Source organism: Eretmochelys imbricata, chromosome 1, assembly GCF_965152235.1.
Source record: "Eretmochelys imbricata isolate rEreImb1 chromosome 1, rEreImb1.hap1, whole genome shotgun sequence".
NCBI classification, from domain to species: Eukaryota; Metazoa; Chordata; order Testudines; family Cheloniidae; genus Eretmochelys; species Eretmochelys imbricata.
The window spans coordinates 159509341-159532923 of record NC_135572.1 but is presented as its reverse complement, the minus strand read 5'-3'; the positions used below and the strand labels follow the sequence as shown (position 1 = coordinate 159532923).

At 42.0% G+C, this 23583-nt stretch overlaps 1 protein-coding gene across 1 annotated transcript in view; it reads left to right on the top strand.

The window, feature by feature from the left end:
- UMODL1 (uromodulin like 1) overlaps nt 1-22135 on the top strand; it is a 62990-nt gene extending 40855 nt beyond the window's left edge. Inside the window, 9 exon segments of the mRNA XM_077813582.1 lie at nt 5672-5885; nt 7912-8049; nt 9831-10288; nt 11643-11785; nt 12924-13160; nt 14786-14945; nt 19313-19408; nt 20650-20837; nt 21752-22135. Of these exon segments, the coding sequence (XP_077669708.1) occupies nt 5672-5885; nt 7912-8049; nt 9831-10288; nt 11643-11785; nt 12924-13160; nt 14786-14945; nt 19313-19408; nt 20650-20817 (1614 nt within the window). The 3' untranslated portion in view covers nt 20818-20837; nt 21752-22135.
- Nucleotides 22136-23583: the final 1448 nt, after the last annotated feature.

The window sequence follows — 23583 nt, the reverse complement described above, 5'->3', positions numbered from 1 at the left end:
CAATAGCCTATTCTGTTAAAATAGCCTCTTACTCATTTTATTATCAGTCTCCAAGGTTTTGTTGCAATTCTAATTCTTCCCTGCTCAACAGGACTCCCTACATATGTGTCTAGAAGTGCCCAGATTAGCTATTTCATGTATTGCTGGCATTTTGCCCTGGATCTATTGGCAGGGTGGCTATTATCTCTAACCGGTACCCTTCAGAAATTACTACTGCCATCCACACAGACAGCTCCTCCACTCTGAACCTATTTCTGTCTCTTACTCCTCAACAGCACCAAACCTCCAGCCATGTTACTGAGGCTCCTTTAATTTCACTAGCATTTCAGCGTGGCTTCCCCGGGCTCCTCCATGAGGCCTGCTTCTTAACTTTGGGTTTATCTCTCTCCTGGTTTTCTTGCTTTCCCAAAGGGGGTTCCCATCTCATGTTGTAGCTGTTAGTTTTGCCAGTGTTTTCCTCCTCTCTTGTAACTCTCCTTTTGACAGTAATGTGCCTTTTGCTTTTTACCTTTCAATGTACTATACTGCAAGGGAAGGTGTAATTGTAGCACAGGTAACAATAGTAGTGAAAACACAGTGGCATGCACTTCAGGGTGGGCTAGCTGACCCAGTACATACCCAGGTTCCCCAGAGGCTATTACTTGGATAGCTAGCCTGTGCTGAATCCTATGCCACCACATCTATGCGACTATTGTTAGCTTTAATCTAGCTACCGCAGGTATCATGGATATGCCTACCCATGCTACAGTGACACCTTCACTCGCAGTGTAGGCATATCCTTTACCTGTTCTGTTTAGGAGTTCCTGGTGTTTCCTTTGTAACCTGATCTAACCAGCAGACCAAATTCAGTGATGAATCTGTTTGCATGCCACTTGAAGCATGTTGTGCATATGCTAAGAAGACTGAATGTGGTATAGCTAGATTTATTTTCTGGTAGTAAAACCTCAAAGTAGAGGGATGGATTTTCCTTTTTAATATAATTATTTCCTTTAAAAAGTCAGAGAAAGAAATGTCCTTTCATTTCATATACCATGGCGCTCCCTCTGCCTCCCGCTTTTATCATGTATTATTTTAATGGTAGGGCATTGTTAAATCATGCAGTAACCTGAAGAGCGAGGCCAATAGTGTCACCTAGTGGCTAACTGTGATGTGGCTAACTATAATGTGAACATAACCATGATGTTTTCCTGGTGCTTAGCTCTGAATAAAATAAAATAAAATTAAAATAAAACCTCCATTAAAATGGAGTCCACAAAACAAAGCTAACTGTGAGAAGGGAATATTGGTGAATGCTGAGGAAAGTCCAAAGGAAGATTGCAGACATACTTAATTACTGTAATTCAGAGAACAATTATGAAAGATGAAAACTTAAGGCTAGATTTTTGCCTTATCTTTCATGATGTTTCAAAGTAAAGGGCAGAAAGGCCCCACCCCACTGTTTGGCCAAGTAAGAGTTTCTTGGATTTTGAGTCCAGGTCTGGTGTGGCACCCTGGATATTCCTTCCAAGAGCGAGTAGGTGGGGAATGGGTGAATCCTGTCTCTACCCTTAATGCATTGGAGAGCAGAGCTGGACCAATGGGAGGGGAGAAGCTGCACCCTGTAAAATATGTCAGTTTACTCCCCTGGCCCAGGAGCAAGGGGGAGTGGGGAAGGAATTGTGGCTGTCCTGAACCACTTACTCGTGGCCGTGCCTTTCCCAATATAGCCCTTAATGGAGAAATAGCCTGAAAATAGCAAAGCTGCTCTTTGTCTACCTCGTAAACATTGATCTATGAAATGCTGCTCACTTGAGAGCTTGATGGTTTGATACGATTTGAGAACAAATTGTGTCAAGCCAACCTGATAGCTTTCTTTGACAGAGTAACAAGTCTTGTGGATAGAAGGGAAGTGGTAGATGTGGTATATCTTGACCTTAGTAAGGCTTTTGATACTGTCTCGCATGACCTTCTCATAAACAAACTAGGGAAATGCAGCCTAGATGGAGCTACCATAAGGTGGGTGCAAAAGTGGTTAGTTATCAATGGTTCATAGTCATGCTGGAAGGACATAATGAGTGGGGTCCTGCAGGGATCAGTTCTGGGTCCAATTCTGTTCAATATCTTCATCAATGATTTAGATAATGGCATAGAGAGTACACTTATAAAGTTTGCCGACGATACCAAGATGGGAGGGGTTGCAAGTGCTTTGGAGGATTGGATTAAAATTCAAAATAATCTGGACAAACTGGAGAATGGTCTGAAGTAAATAGGATGAAATTCAATAAGGACAAATGCGAAGTACTCCACTTAGGAAGGAACAATCAGTTGCACACATACAAAATGGGAAATGACTGCTTCGGAAGGAGAACTGCAGAAAGGGATCTGGGGGTCAAAGTGGACCGCAAGCTAAATATGAGCCATCAGTGTAACACTGTTGCAAAAAAAGTGAACATCATTCTGGGATGTATTAGCAGGAGTGGTGTAAGCAAGACACGAGAAGTAATTCTTTTGCTCTACTCCACGCTGATTAGGCCTCAACTGGAGTATTGTGTCCAGTTCTGGGCGCCACATTTCAGGAAGGATATGGACAAATTGATTGAAGGTGTAGAAAACATGACCTATGAGGGAAAATTGAAAAAATTGAGTTTGTTTAATCTGGAAAAGAGAAGGATTGAGAGGGGACATGATAACAGTTTTTAAGTATGTAAAAGGTTGTTACAAGGAGAAGGGAGGAAAAATTGTTCTTCTTAACCTCTGAGAATAGGACAAGAAGCAATGGGCTTAAATTGCAGCAAGGGAGGTTTAGGCTGAACATTAGGAAAAACTTCCTAACTGTCAGAGTAGTTAAGCTCTGGAACAAATTGCCTAGGGAGGTTGTGGAATCTCCATCATTGGAGGTTTTTAAGAGCAGGTTAGACAAACACCTGTCAGGGACCGACTAGATAATACTTAGTCCTGCCATGAGTGCAGGGGACTGGACTAGATGACCTCTCGAGGTCCCTTCCAGTTCTATGATTCTATGATATAGGAATGAGGGAATTTAAATAGAGGATCTTGCAAGCAAAGGGCAAGAATTATTATTTTGAGACTGTCTACACTATGAGTTAGAGGGGTGATTCCCTTGCTTACACACACATACTTGAGTTAGCGTGATTCTAAATAGTAGTGTAGCCATGGTTGCATGGACAGTAGCAGCAGAGGCTTGGCTTAACCATGCCAAGTACAATCCCACCTGAAACTGGTAGTTCAGTAGTCAGCACAACTCAGCCATACCTCCACGGCCACTACTCGTGCTACTGCAGCTACATTGCTAGTCATACTCGTGCTAGCTTGAGGAGAGCTAGCAGGAGTAGATGTGCACAAGCAGGGTAATCACCCCTCTGAAGCAATGAAATCTCAAGTTCTACAACTTGGGATATTTCCTCCTCTTGGCGTTCTCATTTGAAGCTAATGGGAGTGATGTACGTACGTCAGGAGGACAGTGCATGTCTTAGGTTTGTCTCGGCATTTGTCTGTCTTGTTGTCTTAGAGTGTAAGCTCATTGAATTAGGGACTGTGTCTCGCTCTGTTTGCACAGCACCTAGCACAGTGGGGCTATGAGCTTCTTTCCACATTTGCTACTGTGAAATAAATAATAACAATAGAGAACTGATTATTACAAGGTACCTGACTGTGGAATGCGAAGCCTAATTTTAGGTATCCAGGTTTGAAAATTTCGGTGTAAATTGTCTATTTCCAAATGTGAAAAATATCCTAGGATTCACCGACACAAATAAGTGCCACTGAGAGCTCACAGTCTGAATTCAGACATGACAAAGCAAGTGATGGTCAAAACCAGAAAAGAATACAGGAGGGGAAAAGAAACACCAGGGATACTACGAGCAGCTTCTGAAGCAAGGACAAGAGGAGAACAGAGTCCTTTATGGAAAAATTCAGTGCATCTAGATATTACACTGGTGGCATATTAGAAGTGTCTGACAGGCAGATAGAAACAGCAGTTTACTCAGCAGTCAAACTTTAAAGAGAGATAAGGCTGTGTCAACAGTGTACAGTATTTCTCTCCCATATTTGTTCTGCACATCCTTTGCACATATATTGTGCATGGTTTTAAATCTGACAGATACATAAAATGTTATCAAACTAGCTGACTTTCATATCGTTGTATTTAAAGTTATGTGATGGATAGTAGTTTTACCAGTTTTCCTCAGCACAAAACTTACGGCCTCTCTCAGAAACTCTGTATTATTGTTGTAGGCTTCTCCTCTGGAACGCAGCGTGGTTGGGATGGGTCATCTCAGTTTGCATCTAAATTAGTAGAGGAAATAAATAGGATGTATTGTCTGCTCTCTCTCGTTACTGGTGTTTAAACTCTTTAACCATGTGGTAGTATCAATAGTAACCTATTGCGTTTACGTAGTGCTTTCCATCCAGTGATCTCAATGTGCTATTCAAAGTTATTTAATTTTCAGCCTCATAGCCTATCTAGAGCTTGAGAGACAGGCCAGTATTATCCTGCGTGGTATATCTAGGGAAGCTAAGGCACAGAAAGGTGGAACAGCTTGTCCAAACACATGCATCAAATCAGCGGCACAGCCAGAAGTAGAACTATGAATTCCAGTCCTGTGGAGACGAGACCATCCTTCTATCCAAAGTAGTACAAAAGATTGTTGCTATAGCCTAGTGATTGGGGAGGTTCAATAGTCACTGGGAAAGGCTGTGTTTTCTCTTTTCAGTCCAATATAAATTCCAGAACATCTGCATATCGATTAAGTGTTTATTATCATTAGTCATGATCAACTGCCCTAACTGTAGTTCTCTGAGACTAAAGATTCACTTTCAGATTGTTTTAGTTATTTTCTGGCCTGGCCATGAGGCTGTCAGGGAAATGTGGGAGCCTGGGACATGTGTCCAGCTGGCAGTTAGGCTCTGCAGCAACAGTGCAAGTCTCCCCATGGAAGACTCCTGTGAAACATTTTTGAGTTAGTCTGGGCTGAGGCTGCGTGGAGACCCTGAAAGCATGAGAAACTGTTTTTCTATTTCCCCTTTGATTTGATCATTGGGTACAGATGGAGGCCAGATTTACTCGTAATACATAGAGGAACTTACCAGGCTTGCCCTCTGTGGAGATCCACCCTGGGGGAGGGCAGGGGGTGGTATGCTGCTACATTCACGTAGGATTTGTGCTGCAGGAGCAGCTATAAGATAGGGTTGAGGTTCCAGAGGAGATTGTTGGCAGATACTGTTGCAGAGATGCACAGAATCTGGGCATCCTGAGTCCACTCTGCCCATGCTGCCTCCATAGCCAAAGCCTCTTAGTATTGGGCTGCACTGGCTCCTTAAAAGCCCCATGATGGAGGGAATAATGAGGCTGAATTGCACCAATGGAATCTCTCTCCTTGGCAGGCTAAGTGTTACCAGGGACCCCTGTCAATATCTACGCCTATCTCCTCCTGTGTATGCCCTGAGCTGAATCATTCCTGTGTTTTATATTCACCGTTAAATACATATTTAAGCCAAACAGTGGTATTCAGAAAATTCAGTAGTTAAATAAAAGCCCATTTTCTGCTGTCACTGTCCTGAACATGAAGCACGGTAGTTATGCGTAATGTTTGGGCATTCTGAGTCATCTTCACAGCATGTAATTTAATTCATACTTCTGCCCATGTTCACATGCATTATATTTTGATCACAGGTACGGAAATCTCTGCCTCTTAAGTTTCTTCAGGAAATGGATCTTGGTTTGATAAAAATGCTGATAACCAGTGTTACTAATGGAAGCATAGTGGTAGGTTTCGATTTACTGACTGCAAAAGACTTGGATATCCACCACCTTTCCACAGATTTTCAGGATGTCTTTAAAAATAGTTCCTATTTTACAGTTGACAACAACAGCATCTCCATACGTGGTAAGGTGCAGTTTTATATCACTGTAATTTTTCAAAACTAGCAACAGGATAAAACCTGTCATTTTGTTTGTGATTTTGAGAGTACAGCTTCTGTGAAAGTGCTGGATGAAAACCCATGATCTTTTCCTTAGCACTTCTGCCAGTTCATCCCACGAGCTCTTTCAGAGAACTTCAAAAGATACAGTGAGATGTGTGGTGTAGCAGGGCTCAGATGTAGACCCTCAGTTTGGTTTAACTAGGACCACTAGTTATTGTACAGTTTCCTTCTTCTTACAGATCATTGATAAAGAAGATAAATAAAACTGGTCCATTGATTGACTGCAGTAGAATCCTTTTTTATACAGCTCCTTAAATTGATGTCTCTGTATAAAATCATTTCTAATCCTTCTGTTGATGACACATCAGCAAGTTTTGTATCTACACCACAACGTGCTTATCCAAATAATGTTGTTCTAACCTCTCAATTAGAATTGCAGGCAGGACAGTATGGAAAACTTTACTAAAATAGATTTATTCCATCTGGTGCATTCTCCTTGCCTGCCACACTTACAATCGTTTAATCAAAGAAGGCTATTGATTTTGTCAGACATTCTGTGTCCTTTATAAAGCCATGCTACATAGCGTTCATCAGGTTATTGTTTTCTAAGGGACAGATTCTAGCAGACTTACTCACATTTCAGTGGGACTACTTGAGGAGTAAAGTGCTACTCATGTGAGTAGAAGTGGCAAAATCTGCCCCAAAGTAATTAGAAAAGGTCAATCTGTTATTCTTTGCCCCCATCTTTCATTTGGTTAGAATAAATGAACCACAGTCTCTTGTAACTTTCTTTGCTCCTTCCTAAAGACATCCTTCTCCAACTCTGGTTCTTACTGAGATATGTTCTGCCTACACACTCTTATTGAGTTGTTCATAATGGTCTTCAGCTATTCCACACTTCTGATACTCTCAGCTACATTTCAGTCTGCACACTGCGGTAGATGGCCCTTAATGTTTCTTCTCTGAAAGTAGTGCACCGCAAGTCTACAAAAGCTGAGTGCAGGTTGGATATTTCTATATCTATTTGGATTTTTAGTGCCCATTTTCGGCTGTGAACACTCGTTTTGAATCTCCTGCATGTAAAAACAAAATACATGTTCTCCTATGGCACAGAGTCTGATTTACATAAGGCACAGAAATCCATGCTGTTGACCACATGGAGGTGCATTTTCTCCACCTTCACCACAACCAGCAACACGTGTCTCATTAATAATAAAAGAATGCCCATATCATGGTAGCACCTCAGTGAGGACAGGGATATATATGCCCCCTGAAACTGGCATTAGTCTGAGGGGTTTCAGGGACAGAGTTAACACGAGCCACCTCTAGGGGTGTGGTTAGTATGCAGATTAGTGAGAGTAACGAGTGGGAAATTTGAAACCCACCTGTGCCTGTTTCCATTTATGCACAATCCTGAGTAGAACCTGTACAAAAATTGAAATTTGTAACAAATATTTGTCCTTGAAATTCTAAATTTTGGCCGAAGAATGGGAAAACAATTTGATGAAACTTTCCCAAACTTTGTGGCCTGTTTTTCAACCAGCTCCAAATATTCTTTAAATCACCAACCACCCTCTTCCCTCTTAAGAGTGTTGAGTCTGTAGGATGGAAGAGTCTGTTTGGGAGTAGTCCCTTGTGACAGCTATCAGTTTTGGGGGATGGGAGAATTAATTGGGTGTGCCGAGGGGAAGGGGTTGAGGGGATCTGCCCTCCCATTATCAGCTGCCAGCAGTGCCACTGGAGGCTCTTGCTAATTCTGACCTTCCACGCACTGAGTATTCTTGCTCTGCTAGCATCAGCAGCTTCCGGACTGTGTGTGTTACAATCTCCCAGATAAACAACACGCATGTTGGCGCCATGATGCTGGCAATGAGAACTAGTGTCCTGGGTACCATGATGTTAGTTCCAGTTAAGGAATAATCACAATGCCAGTAATGCTCTCTCTCTTTTTTTTTTTAATAAAAAACCCAAAACTCCAAACCCCAACAGATTATGATGAGTGCGAAAGAGAAGAAGATGATTGTTCCTCGGATGCATCATGCCACAACACATATGGGAGCTATCAGTGCAGCTGTAATGAAGGATTTGCTGATCTCGATTCAGAGAGACCTGGGAGAAACTGTGAAGGCAATATTATTTTTCATTACCTAGTGATTTATTTTAAATTATAATGATGGAGTCTTCATAAAATCATTTAGTTACATCCACTTCTGGTGGAACTGCACTGCGGTCCATGGAGGTATACTAGGGATGACTTTGGCTCAATGTGTTCGACCACATGCTACTGAAAAATATGTATATTTTAGTGTATTTTGCATATTTCTGTTATATTTAATTGCATTTATTATACTTTTGCTTTACCATAAAAGTTTACTGTATGAACAGTTAATGGGCCCAGTTCATTCTTTTATTTTTTTTCTTTTAACAATGATTTCTCTTTTCTCATTTCCCCCCTTAAAGGTAAACGGAATTGTTGAGAGTACCAGTTATTTTCTTTCATGAGCAGTAATAGAAGGGACATCAGAGATAGAAGATAAGAGACTAAATCAGAGAGGAAGCAGTTTATGTTATGGGTTATAGTATGGATAAATACTGATGTTATAACTCATTGATTTGTCTTTAGTTAATGCATCCAACTCCTGCCACCTTTCCTCAAATAATTTATTTGTTCACCTAAAACAGGTCTTTCAGTTTCTCAGTTCTTTTGAACCACTTTTCTATGGATTGTATTTGTTTCTGTAACCATAGTGATGAACTCTGTGTATTGGCTGAAATCTCAAGTATTGTAAATACATGCCTATCTTTGTTAGGTTTCAGTAAATCAGGACATTTTCTTAGCACTGTGATTATAAGGATTTGGGAAAGACATTTCTGAAATAGCTCCCGGATCCTTTTTCCTGCCATGAGATCAGTAATTTTTCAATTTAGGACATTCTCAGAAGACATGAAGATGGTTTCCTAGAAAATATATTTTTTAAAAAATTTGGATTGGCAAATGCATGCTATTCGTGCATATAATTCAGTAAAATATTGCATAATAGGATCCACACTATTCAAAACAAACCCAGTATTAGTTATGTGAATGTAGATCATTACGTTGGTTCCATCTAAAATCAAAGATGGGTGCAGAGTAGGGCTGTGGGTATCATTAAAGTATCATAGGGCAATCTAACAGGCAACCCAAAAACCTGTGATAGAAAAGGGGCTGAGGGAAAGGAGTTTTGTGTTCAGTACCCAGACTATCCCCCTCCTACCTCCCCCAGTTTCCTTCTCTTTCATCCCTCCCTATCCCCAGTAAAAAACTCCTACTGACATACATTTGCTAACTTCCTCAGTAAAGCTCCTTACATACATCTATAGACAGTACCTACCTGCTGTAATACTATTGTGCTGCAGGGCAACAAGAACCAGATTCTCCAAAAAACTCAGGCCAGGGTCAGATTTTCATGTGCCCAGCACCCACAGCTGGAGCCACATTTTACAAAGAGCTCAGCTCTCATTTAGGGACAAAAATAAGGGCCTGATTTTCAAAAGTGTTCTGCATCCAGTAGCTCCTATTGTTACCCTTATGGCCACTTATTTTGATGCCTAAATGGGAGGTGAGCTATTTTGAAAATCTGGCCCCCAAGAGACACTGGGAACACACACACATTGTGAGTGTGTAAATTATTGCAGCCAGAAAGAAATGGAATCTTTGGTCTTTTCTTGCTGGTGTCTTTATTTTTAATTAAGAAAAAAGCAATGGTGTATTTTGAGGTAATTACCCATGACCAGTTAAGAAAGAAGAGCAGCAGTTCGTCTACCAGTGACTGAAAGTTTCCTTATAAGGGTTTTTTTTATTTGACTATTCTTAAGAAATCAGATTTGAAGCTGTAATTTACAATCCCTTTATTTTTGTTGCTCCATAGCATTTCCTCTTAGCCATAGTCCTACCACTGCACATGGCAAACAGGTAGGCAGCACAGCTTTACCTGTTACACGTCCACATACTTCAGCTCATGTGTCTTCACCTGCTACAGAGGATTCATCTGCTGCTAAAACCAAAGCTAAAGAGGATGCTATGTTTTCTAGCACCGCAATGCCACATGCTTCTACAGCACCTGTGTTGAATGCCCATAGCTCACCACACGTCACTACCTCGCCACTCACTAAATCTTCCCATGGGGTATCCTTAAAGGATGCAGTGAGAGTGTTCTGTGAGATTGAGAAGATTGTCATTGCCATTCAGAAGATATTTCTGCAGCAGGAATCTATCCCAGAATCTGCACTCTATCTTGGGGAGCCTCACTGCAACGTGCGCTTCAGCAACGACACTCGTGTGGTGCTGTGGACAGCGTGGAACGAATGTGGAACTGAAGTACAAAGTGTAAGTCACCTGAACAGATGAAGAAACACCTGGCTAATGTACTTGTCACTGGAGAGTGCAGTGGCAGTGATTGGGCTTGGGGGCACAGTCTGTTGCTGCCAGGTGTTTCCTGAAATGGTGAACAAAGAATTCAATCCCACTTTCAATTCCCAAAGTAAAATCACCTCCACTTCGACCTGGGGAGTAAGGAGGTGGGAAGTAAAGATTGTATCCTCAGCACCAAAACCCTCATTGCACCCCCCACAATCAAACCCATTTGCTAGCCTTTGGGGGTCCAACAGCCTGCAGTGTTGTTCCCTCCCGTTTCTTCTGTTAACTTCTCACTGCCAGTACACAGAGCTGTGGCATATTTAAAATTTGGGGTCTGAATGAAATAAGTTTAATGTAATATGTAAATGCATAAGTAACCCAAGCAAGACTGAACTGATTGGTCTAGACTCAGTTGTTCTCAAACTATGGGGCGGGCCTCCCAAGGGAGGCGTGGGAAGGTGTCAAGGGAAGCGTGAGCTGTGTGTTTTTAAGTATGTATTTATTTATTTATTTTTGAAGATCTGTGGCTCTCAGCCCCAGGAGGTGGGACTAGTGTAGAAGGGCTGTGCACAGCTGTGGAGGTGGGTATAAAGGGCACAGCCAGAGGCCCACCGCCCCTGGGCTGACAGCTGAAGCCCCACAGCCTGGGCTCAGGCTCTCCTTCCCCTCCTATCCCCTCTCCTTCCCCTCAATCCCTCACCTGGAGGGAGTGGGGCTCTGGCTGTTAGCACTGGGGTGGCAGATCTGCAGCTGTCTGCCCCAGGGTGACAGCAGCAGTGCAGAAGTAAGGGCGGCAATCGGGAGGTAAATCTGCTGTGAAAAGTGATAGCTATCATTTTTCACATTGCCACCCGTACTTCTGTGCTGCTGTTGCTCTCTGCTCTGCCTTCAGGGCTGGGCACCTGGCCAACAGCCGCTGCTCTCTGCTCTGCCTTCAGATCCTGGTGGTGGTATATGTACTTGGGAGGGGGGAATAAACGACTACAGACCCAAAGAAATGGGGCCTGATCAAATAAGTTTGAGAACCACTGGTCTAGACAGGGGACAATGTGGAATAAAAAGCCCTGGTCATACAAATGGTATGGATGTTTTATGGACCAGTGAACAATATGTACTAAGATGAGAACAGCAAACTTGTTTTCATTTGCTAGCCCCACAATGACAAAGCTAGTAGATGCTGATGGTTTGGGTTTTATTGGCCAGTTGTATACAGAATTCCTGAGGTATTACTTAAAATTACCAGAGGTAGCTGACTAGTGGGACTAAGGTGTTCTCTGAAACATAAAGGTTGATAAAGTATCTCTCTCTCCTTTTTCTGTTCCAGAATAAGACCAACACTATTGTGAAAACAATACTTCAGAATGACATCTCCTCTCAGCGAGTTATCCACAACTTGAAGATTGTCAGTCCAATCCATTGTGTGTTTCAGAATGATCTCTTGACTTCATCTGGATACAATGCAGAAGGGTAAATAAAAACTCACCTGACTTCCAGTTCTAATGTATGGCGTTCTGTGTGTATGTGTGTGTGTGTGTGTGTGTGTGGATGGAGTGGGGGGCGGGAAATGTAGTCTTCTAAGGTGTATTCTAGTGGCATGTGCACAAGTTTGGGAATCAGAAATTCCTGTGCTGCAATCCCAGCTGTGTCACTGGTTGTGTGGTTGTGGGCAAGTCGTATTCCCCATCAGCAAAATAACTGCCTCTGGGAATGAATGAATGTACAGTGCTGTGTAATCACTATGCATTATGATGAAGATGATGATGATTTTTAAAATCCACCAACTTACTTGATGACCTTTGAAAATATGTAATGCAAATTTCGTTCTTGCGGAAGGCTCCAGGTTACCAGCACTATAGAGTGAGATCCTCTGTTTATATCTATAGAATGGGCAGCGCACAAGAAATGACAGCCCAGACTTCTTCACATTGTCTTGCCAATGAGCCGCATCCCTTCCTCAGATGGACCACTTCTCTCTTTCTTTTCACCACACCCAGGCCGTCACCAAATCCTCTCACTTTCTTTCCTGTACAGCTCCAAAACCCATCCTTTCCTCTCCATTCCTACAACAAAACTGCTCATCCGGACCTTGGTCATCTCTTGCCTTGATTACTTCAATCACCTCATCTGGCCTCCATGATTCTCCCCTCCCCCCGTGCCCACTCTCTTGCAGTGTGTCCAAAAAGCTGCATCAAAAAATCGTGCTCATTTACTGTTCTGACCCCATCACTCCCTCTTCAAATCTCTTCACTGGCTTCCTCTTGTTTTCTGCATCAGGCTCAAGCTTCTTGTTCGGCGCTTTGGCGGTATACTCCTGTTCCCACTTTAAATCACTGTCATCACTACACTGTCTGCTCATACTGCAGTAACTTCCACCTTTGTAGCCTCCCAGAGTCTTCTCCATGCCTTCTTCCACACTACCCTAAGGGCCTGGATTGCAGCAAGCAACCACCCTTTCCTCTTGAAATCCTAACAATATGCTGGACTGCAGATTTTTCCTCACTACTGTAGTGCACATGTGCTAGAGAAACGGTAATTGTATATGTGACCAGTTAAAAACACTATAATCAAATCTATGATCTTTAAAAGCAGCTTATTGTCTTTTCAGGGTTTATACCTTTTTTGAGGATTTACATGGATCTGGATATTTTATAACTGAGATGCAATTGTTTGTTGGAAACTCTTCAATCCCCAAAAATTTCAGTGTCTCTGCCAGTGATGATATACTGATTGAGGTGGGAATTCAAAAAGGAGACAGCAAGCTCAAGGTGGTCATCACTGAGTGCTGGGCAACTCCATCTAGTAATCCAGTGGATCCTCTATCATTTGCTTTTATTAACAACAGGTACAGTACACACATGTTAGAAGTGACATAGGCATGTGCAAGCTGTCTAGCAATGTAGTCCCTGAGCTTGAGGAACCTTTCCATGAGCCAAAGATGGCTATTAATACCCTATTTTTTTTATTGTACTTTTTACATGCCTTCAAGGAGTCCTTGTTCTTTTGAAAGCCAAATACTTAACTTCAGACATTCTAAAAGAGAGTCTGGGGGGCGGGGGGGCTGTTGCCTCCCCCTAATATTTGTAAAGGAGATATTCAGTGTAGGTCTACTCTTTGATTTCTGATTGGTCCTGGAGGCGTACGTGGCTTTGGTAGTCAACAGTGCATGTGCTTTTTTTTTAAAAAAAAAAATCTATGTGCAGCCATTTCTTTCTGATGCAGCCATTACCAAAGGCATGCATGCCTTTACGGCCTTGAAGTTAGATTATTGCTATATGCTCTATATGGGGTGATCCTTGAAGAACACCCAGAATCTTCTTATGAAGCAGAGTATGGTAGCCTGATTTGTGAAGCAGAATAGGCTACTAGGACATAATTTGAAGACAGTGGTTGAATAAGTGAAACCGAGGAACTCACCTGGCTTGCAGTACCTTTGTTACTGGTGAGGCACATGAGAAAGGAGGAGAGAGCTCTAGGTGACACTCAGGGTACATCTACACTGCAATAAAAATCCTGCGGCACTGAGTCTCAGAGCTCAACTAAGTTGATTTGGCCTTGTAGGGCTCCAGCTGCAGGGCTAAAAATAGAAGCATTGACATTTGGGCTTGGGCTGGATCCCAGACTCTGAGACTCACCTGCTTCCTGAGCTTTCAGCATATGGACTCCAGTCCAAGCCCGAATGTCTACACTGCCATTTTTAGCCCTGCAGCCTGAGCCCTGCCAGCCCAAGTCATCTGACTTGGGCCAGCCTTGGCCATGCTGTGGGTCTTTTATTACAGAGGAGATGTACCCTCAAAGTCCAGGTTCATTTTGGAGGGGTGGCAGTTTGAATGAAAATATTTAATAGTAACTTAGGCCCATCTGATATGGAAATAGTGGAGAGGCAATAACAACGGAGAACCTATGATATGTGATTACAAAGACAGCTTTTAAAGTAGAACCTCACTTTCGGAGCTGAAAAGAAAATACTAAAAAACCCTATTTAATTTCTGAAGAATGGGATTCCTTCACCAGCATCACCCTTCCAAAAGTCAGAATTAATTCTTACCTGTAGCAGGACATTTGAACCCGTCTCAAATGGTGCTCTGGGCATGACTGGTCTTCAGTTTACTTTGTCAAACTACTGTATTGTGTGTAAAATAGTCAGTGTTGTGTGACACCAAGTTCATCTTCGGGCTTCAGTCATCTCAGACTTCAGTTTGTTTTTTCTCCAATGCTGAAGTTGAAGAATCTCACTAAATACTCACCTCTGAATCCCCAGTGTACTTAGCTACCCAGGCTTTTGTGTGCAGTGGTGTTCTATCCTAGGGACAAGCTACACTGCACCCGTGTCTGTGCTGGAGAACACTCTATGGAATACCTAGATAAGGATTTTCGGCTGACGCTTATAAACGGAACTACAAGGTGCCGTTCCTGGGGTATAACATCTATAGCTTTAGTTATTTTGTGTGTCTTCCTATTCTCTTTTAGCTGCCCAGTCCCAGAGACCTACACCACCATGATTGAAAATGGAAATTCAAGAAAAGCTCAGTTGAAGCTGAAAATCTTTTCCTTTATCAACCACCCTGTGGTTTACCTACATTGCAAAATTCGTATTTGTGTGGAAACTCCTGAAAGCACCTGTAGGACGGTAAGGGGTTTGCTCCTTAAATTTAACTTTCTGTGTGACATATGACAAGCAGTGCTCTAACTGGAAAATGAAGGGATAATATGTTTCCGAAAGGTGATGGTATCCTGTAAACTTCTCTTCTCCATTTTCCTTCATTTTTCAACTTGCAGCAGTGTGAAGTGGGGAAATAATATAGCCACAAGTAAGCCTCAGTCTTTATTTCTCTTTCCATTCCCTATGCTTCAGCTGAAGCATGGAAAATAAATAAAAAATCGGATGGCTCTGGGGGTGACTGGAAAAAAAGTACCATCTGATGACCTTTGTGAAAGGAGCAGGTGATCTCAATACAAATCCTAGTGGACAGGTTCCACAGAATAAAAAACGGTCAACTAGCTGGTAAGGATGCAGTCTCATCAGAAAAGCCAAAGTTGGAATTATCAAGGAGACCGCTCTATCTTTTCTTGCCCAGTGATTATTTTCCCTGATCATGGTTTAGGCACAGTGCGAGGAAACTTATACTGTTGTTGCCCAAGTTCCGTGGTTTCTAGGGCTGTCAACCCAGCACCTTTCCAAAAGCACTTAAAAAAATGTAGTGAACCGTATCTGGTAAAGTTGGGCACCCATGATATTGTCTTCTGACTACATTCAAAGATGATCACATTATCTCTTTTTAGTTCCAGGTATGTGAACTGCACTTATAATATGTTGCTTGTGAAGACAAGATAAATTAGGGCTCTCTTTTTACTGTAGATAAAAGGATTTTCTTTTCTTTTTTTTTTTTTGGCTAAAGATCTTCTCTGTGGTGACACAATGTTTTCATTAGGTATTTGTCCATTATTTAATAGTTCCCTCCTTCTGTAAATTGCTCAACTTGGTCCCAGTATAAATCAAATGACCCCTCCTAGAAGATCAGAAATGGATAGCAGGAGCAAGAAAACCTTTTCCTGTCTCAGGTTACAGAGCTTTGTCCAGGGAAAAAGAAAAAGAGGAACAGGAAATTTGAGTGACAGATGGAAGGAGGGCTCTAGGTTTGACACTAATATAATTTTGAATGTTTAAAGTACCGCAAAACCCATATTTAAGTAAGTATTCAAACCATATAACTTCAATTCCTAATAACATAATTGAACAAACACTAAGATGATGAAGGCAAAGTTGCATCTATTCATACCAGGACTGAATTTGGACCAACATCTAGAGGACAATGGAATCATGAGCATCAAGGAGCATGAACATAAGACAAACATACTTAGCTAGTATAGAGCATGTTTCATTCCTGGATCTCAGTGTCCCACAAGGAGTACATGTCACCGTCCCCATTTTACAGAGAGGAAGCAAAGGCACAGAGGGAGGATATAACTTGCCCAAGGTCACACAGCTGGTTAGCAGCAGAGCCTGAAATAGAACCAGGTCTCCCAATTCTCAACCCAATGTCTTTAGCACTGTGTGCCTTTATAAAGCACAGGTAATGCCAGACAAACTAGGCTGGGCAAAGCCTTAAAAATGCAGTGTAGAGAACAATCCTGCCTTGGCCAACGATGGATGGACTAGAAGATCAACTAGCTTTCTTCTGTCTTCAGCTTCTTTGTTTCTGTAATATCCTGTGTTTAGTATAACAGGCAATCTAATGAACTGAGACACAGACAGGTCCAGTTTAAAGTACTGGGTATGTATGTACTAGATGACCTAATAGAATGTCTCCATCTCTAATTTGTATGGCTGTTTTTTTCTTAATCCCATTGCAGAGTTAATGCATAAAAAGAATGCAGTAGATGTAATGTGTCTTGATTTAACAAAGCATTCAGTCCAATGCCTCTCAAAATATTACTTGCATATTTAGTTTACATTGGCTTGAATATGAGCACTATCGCACGCATAGAAAATTGGCTGAAGGACTACAAACAAAGAGTAAAAGTTAACATCAATGCGCTGAGCAAGGGTCTAGTAGAAACTACAAGGAATAGTGATAGATCTGATTTTAACATCTTTAATTATATAGATTGGGGTAGAGAGTATGTTAATTGAGGACCATATTCTGATCTCATTTACACTGATGTAATTTCATTGACTTCACTGGAGTTGCTCCTGGTTTGCAAGTGAGATCAAAATTAGGCCCCAGTTTGTAGCTGATTCTAAATTAATGTCTAGCACGATACAGCAATTAATCACTTGGACCCCTTTTACATCTTTCTTGTAGGATTTAGAAACTTTATTAATTTAAAGAGGAAAACTGTATCATCCCTTATCCCAAGCAAAATGTATCCCGTATGAAAATGTAGTGAGTTTAGTATATTTTTATTGGATTTAAATTAAAATGATAAGCACAGAAGGCACTAGAAGACATCCGGCAAATCCAGTGAGAGGAACTTTTGGGAAACCAGAGGAGTTGTTGGGGGAGTGAAGCCCTCAAGAAAGTAGAACAGTGATGTGACAGGCACTTGAAAACCACTGGGGATGCCCAGAGAGTGCTTAGGGCACTGGGAACCACTCGGAATGCCAGAGTGAGGGTGGATGAAGGGTCACAAAGAGCCACTGGGAAATTGACAGGTTTCAGAGTAACAGCCGTGTTAGTCTGTATTCGCAAAAAGAACAGGAGTACTAGTGGCACCTTAGAGACTAACACATTTATTTGAGCATGAGCTTTCGTGAGCTACAGCTCACTACTATTGGAGACCTAGTCCTGCGCTCCAATCTGCTTTATTGTGGGATTATTTGTCAGCCTGGCTGCATGTCCCTCCACGGGAGTGAGGGGAATAAGGAGCCCTCTTTCTCCTCTGTGGGGCTCCATATCTCCAGGCCCTGTGCAGCGAGGAAGAGCAGCTGCCACAAGCAGGTGGGCGGGGAGCATGTGACGCCTGGGCTCTTCCCCCACCAGGCGTCAGCTGGCACCCAGGGGAATAGAGCTATGACAGGAAAAGGGTAAGCGCCCCATGGAGCAAGGGAAAAGCAAGGATTCAACTGTGACTCTGAGTCCAGGTTTGGTCCCTGCCCTATTCCAGTGCTGCTCCTTATGTGGGCTGGATAGCAAGACGTCATCTAATACAACATGACTTAAGTGAGAGCATGAGTTAGGGAAGCATGAAAGTGAAGGCTCACTATAGCCTCATACTTGACCTACCTTCTGCCTCCAGAAACATTTGCTCGCTTCAGAGCTGATGTGAAGCCTGGATTATTGCCCAAAAGATTGGAACTCACCTGTTCTTTCATCTGTCCTTGTCGCTCCCCAGTTTTTTGGTAGATGAGTGTTGGCTCTCTTAAATCTGGAACAGAAAAGAGTAGTTTGGGAGAAAAACGTTGTAGGACAAAGTCAGGACAGTAACATCAGGCACAGCCAGCAGCACAATAACAAATCGGAACAAAAAATATTACAATGATTTGGAACCATGAAATTGCACAATAGCTACCTATGTAACCACATGTTCTTATTTTAGGGCTTGTCTACACAGGAAAGTTATACCTGTTGCTAAGATGTGAATTTAAACTGATATAGTTATTCCTGTACAACAACCCATGTGGATACTCTAATTCTAGAACAAGAGTGGCTTTTTGGTGTTTGTTTGTTTCATTTATGTGGCTTTGGAAAGGTTTCAAGGTAGGCAGGAGAAAGCTACTGTTATACTGGAATAAGCGTACCAACAAGTGGAGTTATGCCAGTATAACTATAGTGATCTAGTTGTACCAGTATAACTGGTAAAACTGTCCCATGTAAACAAGCCCTTACTTACCCCTACTGTCCATTTCTTCCTTTTTGTTTATTAAGTTCACAGGTTGCATCTTGCTTCAAACTAAACTGTAAACTTTTCAGGAGAGGGATCGTCTTATTACATGTAAACACAATGGAGCACTGATCCTGACTGAGGCCTTCAGGTGGCAACACAATACAAATTATTATGATTCATAATAATAGTAATAATAATACTTGTTAATAATAATATAATGAGGAACGCTGTTAAGAAAGGATGCTGAAGGCCGTGTAGTGTGCTTTGGCTTATTTTGCAGATCCTTCTTACATGCCCTAAGAGTGCTGGAGAAAACAGTAGTACACACACTGTATTGCTTAAAGAAAATTTTGGTAGACATTCTCCTGTAGCCTTTTTTTTTTAAATAGACTCAACACAACTAGCTTTGTCCCAAGGGTCTGTTCACAGAGGTTTCTTTTCAGTGTTCTGATAAGCGGATACTTTTTCCCGGTACTGTTCCCTGATCTTTTTCGGTTTGTTATAATGTACCAAAGGTTAGCGTTGGGAAATAAAAAAAAGCTCTGGTCCTGGGTACTGCCTTCACTAAATCAGCAAAAATTCCTCATTCTTTAGAGGAGTCATTACAAGACTTCATATATATTACATAAGTTTATATTATAAATGATCAGGGTTTTGTAATTGTTACAGAGCTGCCGAGATATTCGATCCCTGAAAAGTGGTGAAATTATTGCCACACACAGATCATCCTGGGGGCCTCTGTGCAGAGCCACTGGTGAGTAATGAGTAGATGGCTACAAAAAAGTTACCCAAGCTAATTATTTAACAGATTCTGTTTTACTGATGGGTGAACTTGAAAACCTTCCTTGTACGGCATAAACCCCCTTGGCTGAGAAATGGGATGGTCAGTTGAAGCTGGGTAGCAATGACTGGTATCTTATGGGCCAGTCTCTGCTTGTTGCGATGCAGCAATGGTCATACACTGGTGGGGGTGGGGGCATGTTCTGTGCAACTCTTTTTGTGCTAGTGAGGAGGTGGAATTAATTGCACAGAGTAATGGGCATTTGAACGGCAATGTTCTGAGTCTGCTCAAGTCTTATACTGCAATCAGCTTTTGTACAGTGCTTCGACTAGATTCCTTCTAGAGCACAATATGTTAAGCCCTGAGGGCCAAATTCAGAGATGTGCTATGTAAGGTGATATAAGTTAGGTCTGTTATGCTCCCTTCCACCCACTTTATTGATGCTGTAAAGGAGGAAAAGTTGGCACAATTTACATATTGAAGAACTGGAATAAGGTGTAAACTAGGGTGGAGATCAGTCTAATTTACACCTCTTCTGGTTCCTTGGCTAATTAGATCCCTTAGAAATGGGTGGGGTGGCCAAAAGTCAATCAAATGGAGACTGAGTGCCGGGGGGGGGGGAAACAGGGAGGAGTTTGTGTACAAGCTAGACCTTGCTCACTACTCTACACCCCATCTGAACATGATGCTGAATGTTCTTTTTAAGTGCAGTTATTGCCCGTCATGGCATTAACTAGTACTTGCCCCCCAGTAATATGAATTGTATCTCACATGATGTAAACATATTAATTTTACAAATATGCTTAATTACTGCACATGAACGACAGGACTAAAATCAAAGAACATTTTGCCTACAGGGTTATGCTGAAGCTAGGGCAGTAGCTCAGAAATCTATATATCACTATTATTATTTTAACAGAAAATGCCTAGAGCCACATCCTCCATACCAATTTGAGTACATTTATCCTATCACAGTCAGTAGTGGTTCTGCACAAGTATCTAAAGTCAGGATTTGCTCTAACTCACAGACATTGCCATGAGAATAACCGTTCCAAGAGGACCGAATCAATGTATCAGAGTCTCGTGCTCTTACCACTGCGTTGGGCTACTTGATGCATCCTAAATTGCATGCAAGATTGTAACAGTCAGTTGGCTTCTTAATGTATGAACAGATTCCAGGGATTCAAACCTTTCCCTTGTTCTTTCTCTAGATGCCAAAAGTGAGAAGGCACCTGTGCTAGGAGTAGGGTTCATCATCCTTATCGTCATTGCTGTGTTTGTTTTTGTGCTGGGAGCGGCGGCCCTTTTGGTTTTCCAATACCAACGAAAGACGGGGAGATACAACTTCAAAATCAAGTCTGACAACTTTAACTACCAAGTGTTCTATGATTAAATATTTCCAATTTATCACATGTAAGTACTAAACCGTGATCAATCAAGTTTTAAACCGCTCAGCCCTTCCTAAAATGGAAACTGTGAAATGCTTACAAATTTGTCTTCAATAACTTGAAGCATTTTTTAGTTTAGTGATGTGGACAGTAATTATATAGCCAATAGGAAACTTCCCATCCCCTTGCAACTGTGGATCAAGGGGAGTATGGAGCATGCAGCTCCTGTGTTTCCTTCCTGCACCAGAGTCATGATCCAAGTAGGTCCTACATGGCCGTACTGGGGACAGGTGTGTTGCTTCCCCTTATCTTCTTACATGGCCTCATAGCACAGGGGTGGGCAAACTACGGCCCGGGGGCCACATCCAGCCCTCCAGACATTTTAATCCGGCCCTCGAGCTCCAGCTGGGAAGCAGGGTCTGGGGCTTGCCCCGCTCCGGTGCTCCAGCTGGGGAGTGGGGTCCTTTGGTTGCCTCCCTGTGATTGGATTAAGGTGCAGGCTTGGGGGGAGGAAACAGGGTGACAGTGTGAAAAATCAGGATGGGGGTGGGGGGTAATAGGCACCTATATAAGACAAAGGCACGAATATTGAGACTACCCCTATAAAATTGGGATATCTGGTCACCCTAGCAGGAAAGGGGGCGTGGCCTGAGATTCTTTGTGTGACATATTCTGTTGCTGAGCTCCATCAATTATAGGGCTTGATTCTCATTTACACCAAGGCCTCTGGCAAGTGTAACAAGGCCTTGGTGTAAATGTGATTCAGACTCATAATATGTATATATAAACAGCCTAGTATACTCTCAGCAGTACACTGTCTAATAGCTCCCTTCTGGAAGCTAAGACAACTAAACAGTTCTTTGCCACTTATGTATTAACTTTTTCTGAAGACTACTGATCCCACCTCTCCAGCATGATTTCTCTGTTCTTGTCTTCTAGCTGGAACTCGTCTCAACACACAGATAGCAATGGTTTTTCTTCGCACATCATTTTGCTCCCATTATCTCTCATATCTCTCATGATCTGTTGCAACATTGAATCCCCAAAGTTAACAATCTCTACAAAATATGATTATATTCCTCCTGATCTCTTTTTTGCTGTCTGTTACTCACCAGAGCAGTCTAATTACAACACAAAAACTATATGGTAGAGCTGCATTTTAAGTGGCTGTGATCTTCTACATGTAGTACAATTGCAGGATATTTGATTGGGTACTCCATTGTATGAGGCAGCAGTTCAGTTCTCAGCTGGATAAACTGGGACCCAAGGCCAAGAAACAGCATACCGCTCCTCTTATTCCCATTTCACAGCAAGTGTACCACTATTTTCTCTCTTCAAAATATATATGAATAGAACTTCTCCTTTTCTCTCCCAGCTCAGTTGTTCCAGTTCCAGCTATGTCCAAGATTCTCCTGCTTAAAAATCTCTCTCAGCCACTTGCAGTTCAGCTCCTCCATTTTTGTTTTCATGGTCAATTAGGAAATATCCTTTTAAACATTTTGATCACTGTATTTTCTTCTGTTGTTGTTATCTCATGCTCTCCTGCATTGGGTTGATTTCTTTCCTGCTGCACTGAAACCCCCTATTTTCTAAGGTGGAGAAGGAAACTTAAAAAAGAAAGGCTTAGATCATCCCCGTGTAAGGAAAAATAAGCACTGGGCCAAGAAATGTGATGAGTTTGATAAACTGTATAATCAATTGCTTGACCACATTTTGGTTTGTTATGAAATATACTCAAGAGACCAAATAGCCAAAGTAAGTCAGGTTATTAATGTCATACAGGAAAAAGATTCTATAAGATGTCAGGCTCTGAAGAGCAGTCCTGTGCATTCACCTTACACAGAAGGTGTGCTCTGTGAAGGTACATTCCTACTTGTTTACCAGTAAAAGATACTATGTACATCACCTGAAACTGGATTCAATTAACCGTGCTTGTTTCTGATACCCTGGTGTATGCCTCTATTTTTTTTCTTTCTGTACCCATGCATTCCAGGTTATGATTCACTCTCACCTTTGTTCTGGGTACATGCATTCCAGGTACTAAGGGGCATGAGGACATCTCATAAATCTGTGTTAGGACGAATAGGTTTGTTGCTATGAGGAAACAATATATGTCCTGATACTGACAGTTTTCCTATCTAGTTAGCCAAAGCTTACTGCAGCTAATGTAAAGTGTTATGGAATCCTTAGCATAAGTGAACAGGATTAGGTACAAGCCTGTTTGGGATATATAACTGCTATGTTCATCCTTAATAATATGTGTTCTTAAATGCTTGGAACATAGATGGTGGGTAGTATTATCAACATCATATATATGTATGCTAGCCAGCGTATAGTAATCATCAAGTTTCAAGTTGCAGGTTCCTGCTACCCATCTTGTGGAAAGCATGATGATTTCCCTGCAAAGTGCTGGCAAACACCTTGGCCTTCCAAACCCCAGGAGACCTAAGAATAGTGGGGAAATGAGCGGGATCTTGGGTCACCTGTAGAAGGCTAGGGCATTTGTGCAGAGGTACAATATGTCTCTCAAATGCTTTAGTCCAATCCCTTCTCCATGGCAAGTGGCTTCTTCAGGAGCCATCATGACATGATCTTCCCTCAATGGCCTCAATCCCTGACCTTACAGATGTTTCCACAACATGGAGAGAGATGCAGCATAATAACTTGTAACTAATAATGATGGTAACTTTGCATTTGGATTGTTTAAGAAATGTTACTTGTGGAGTGATTTTAGTTAACGGTACCTGTGTCACACGTTTGCTTTGATCGAT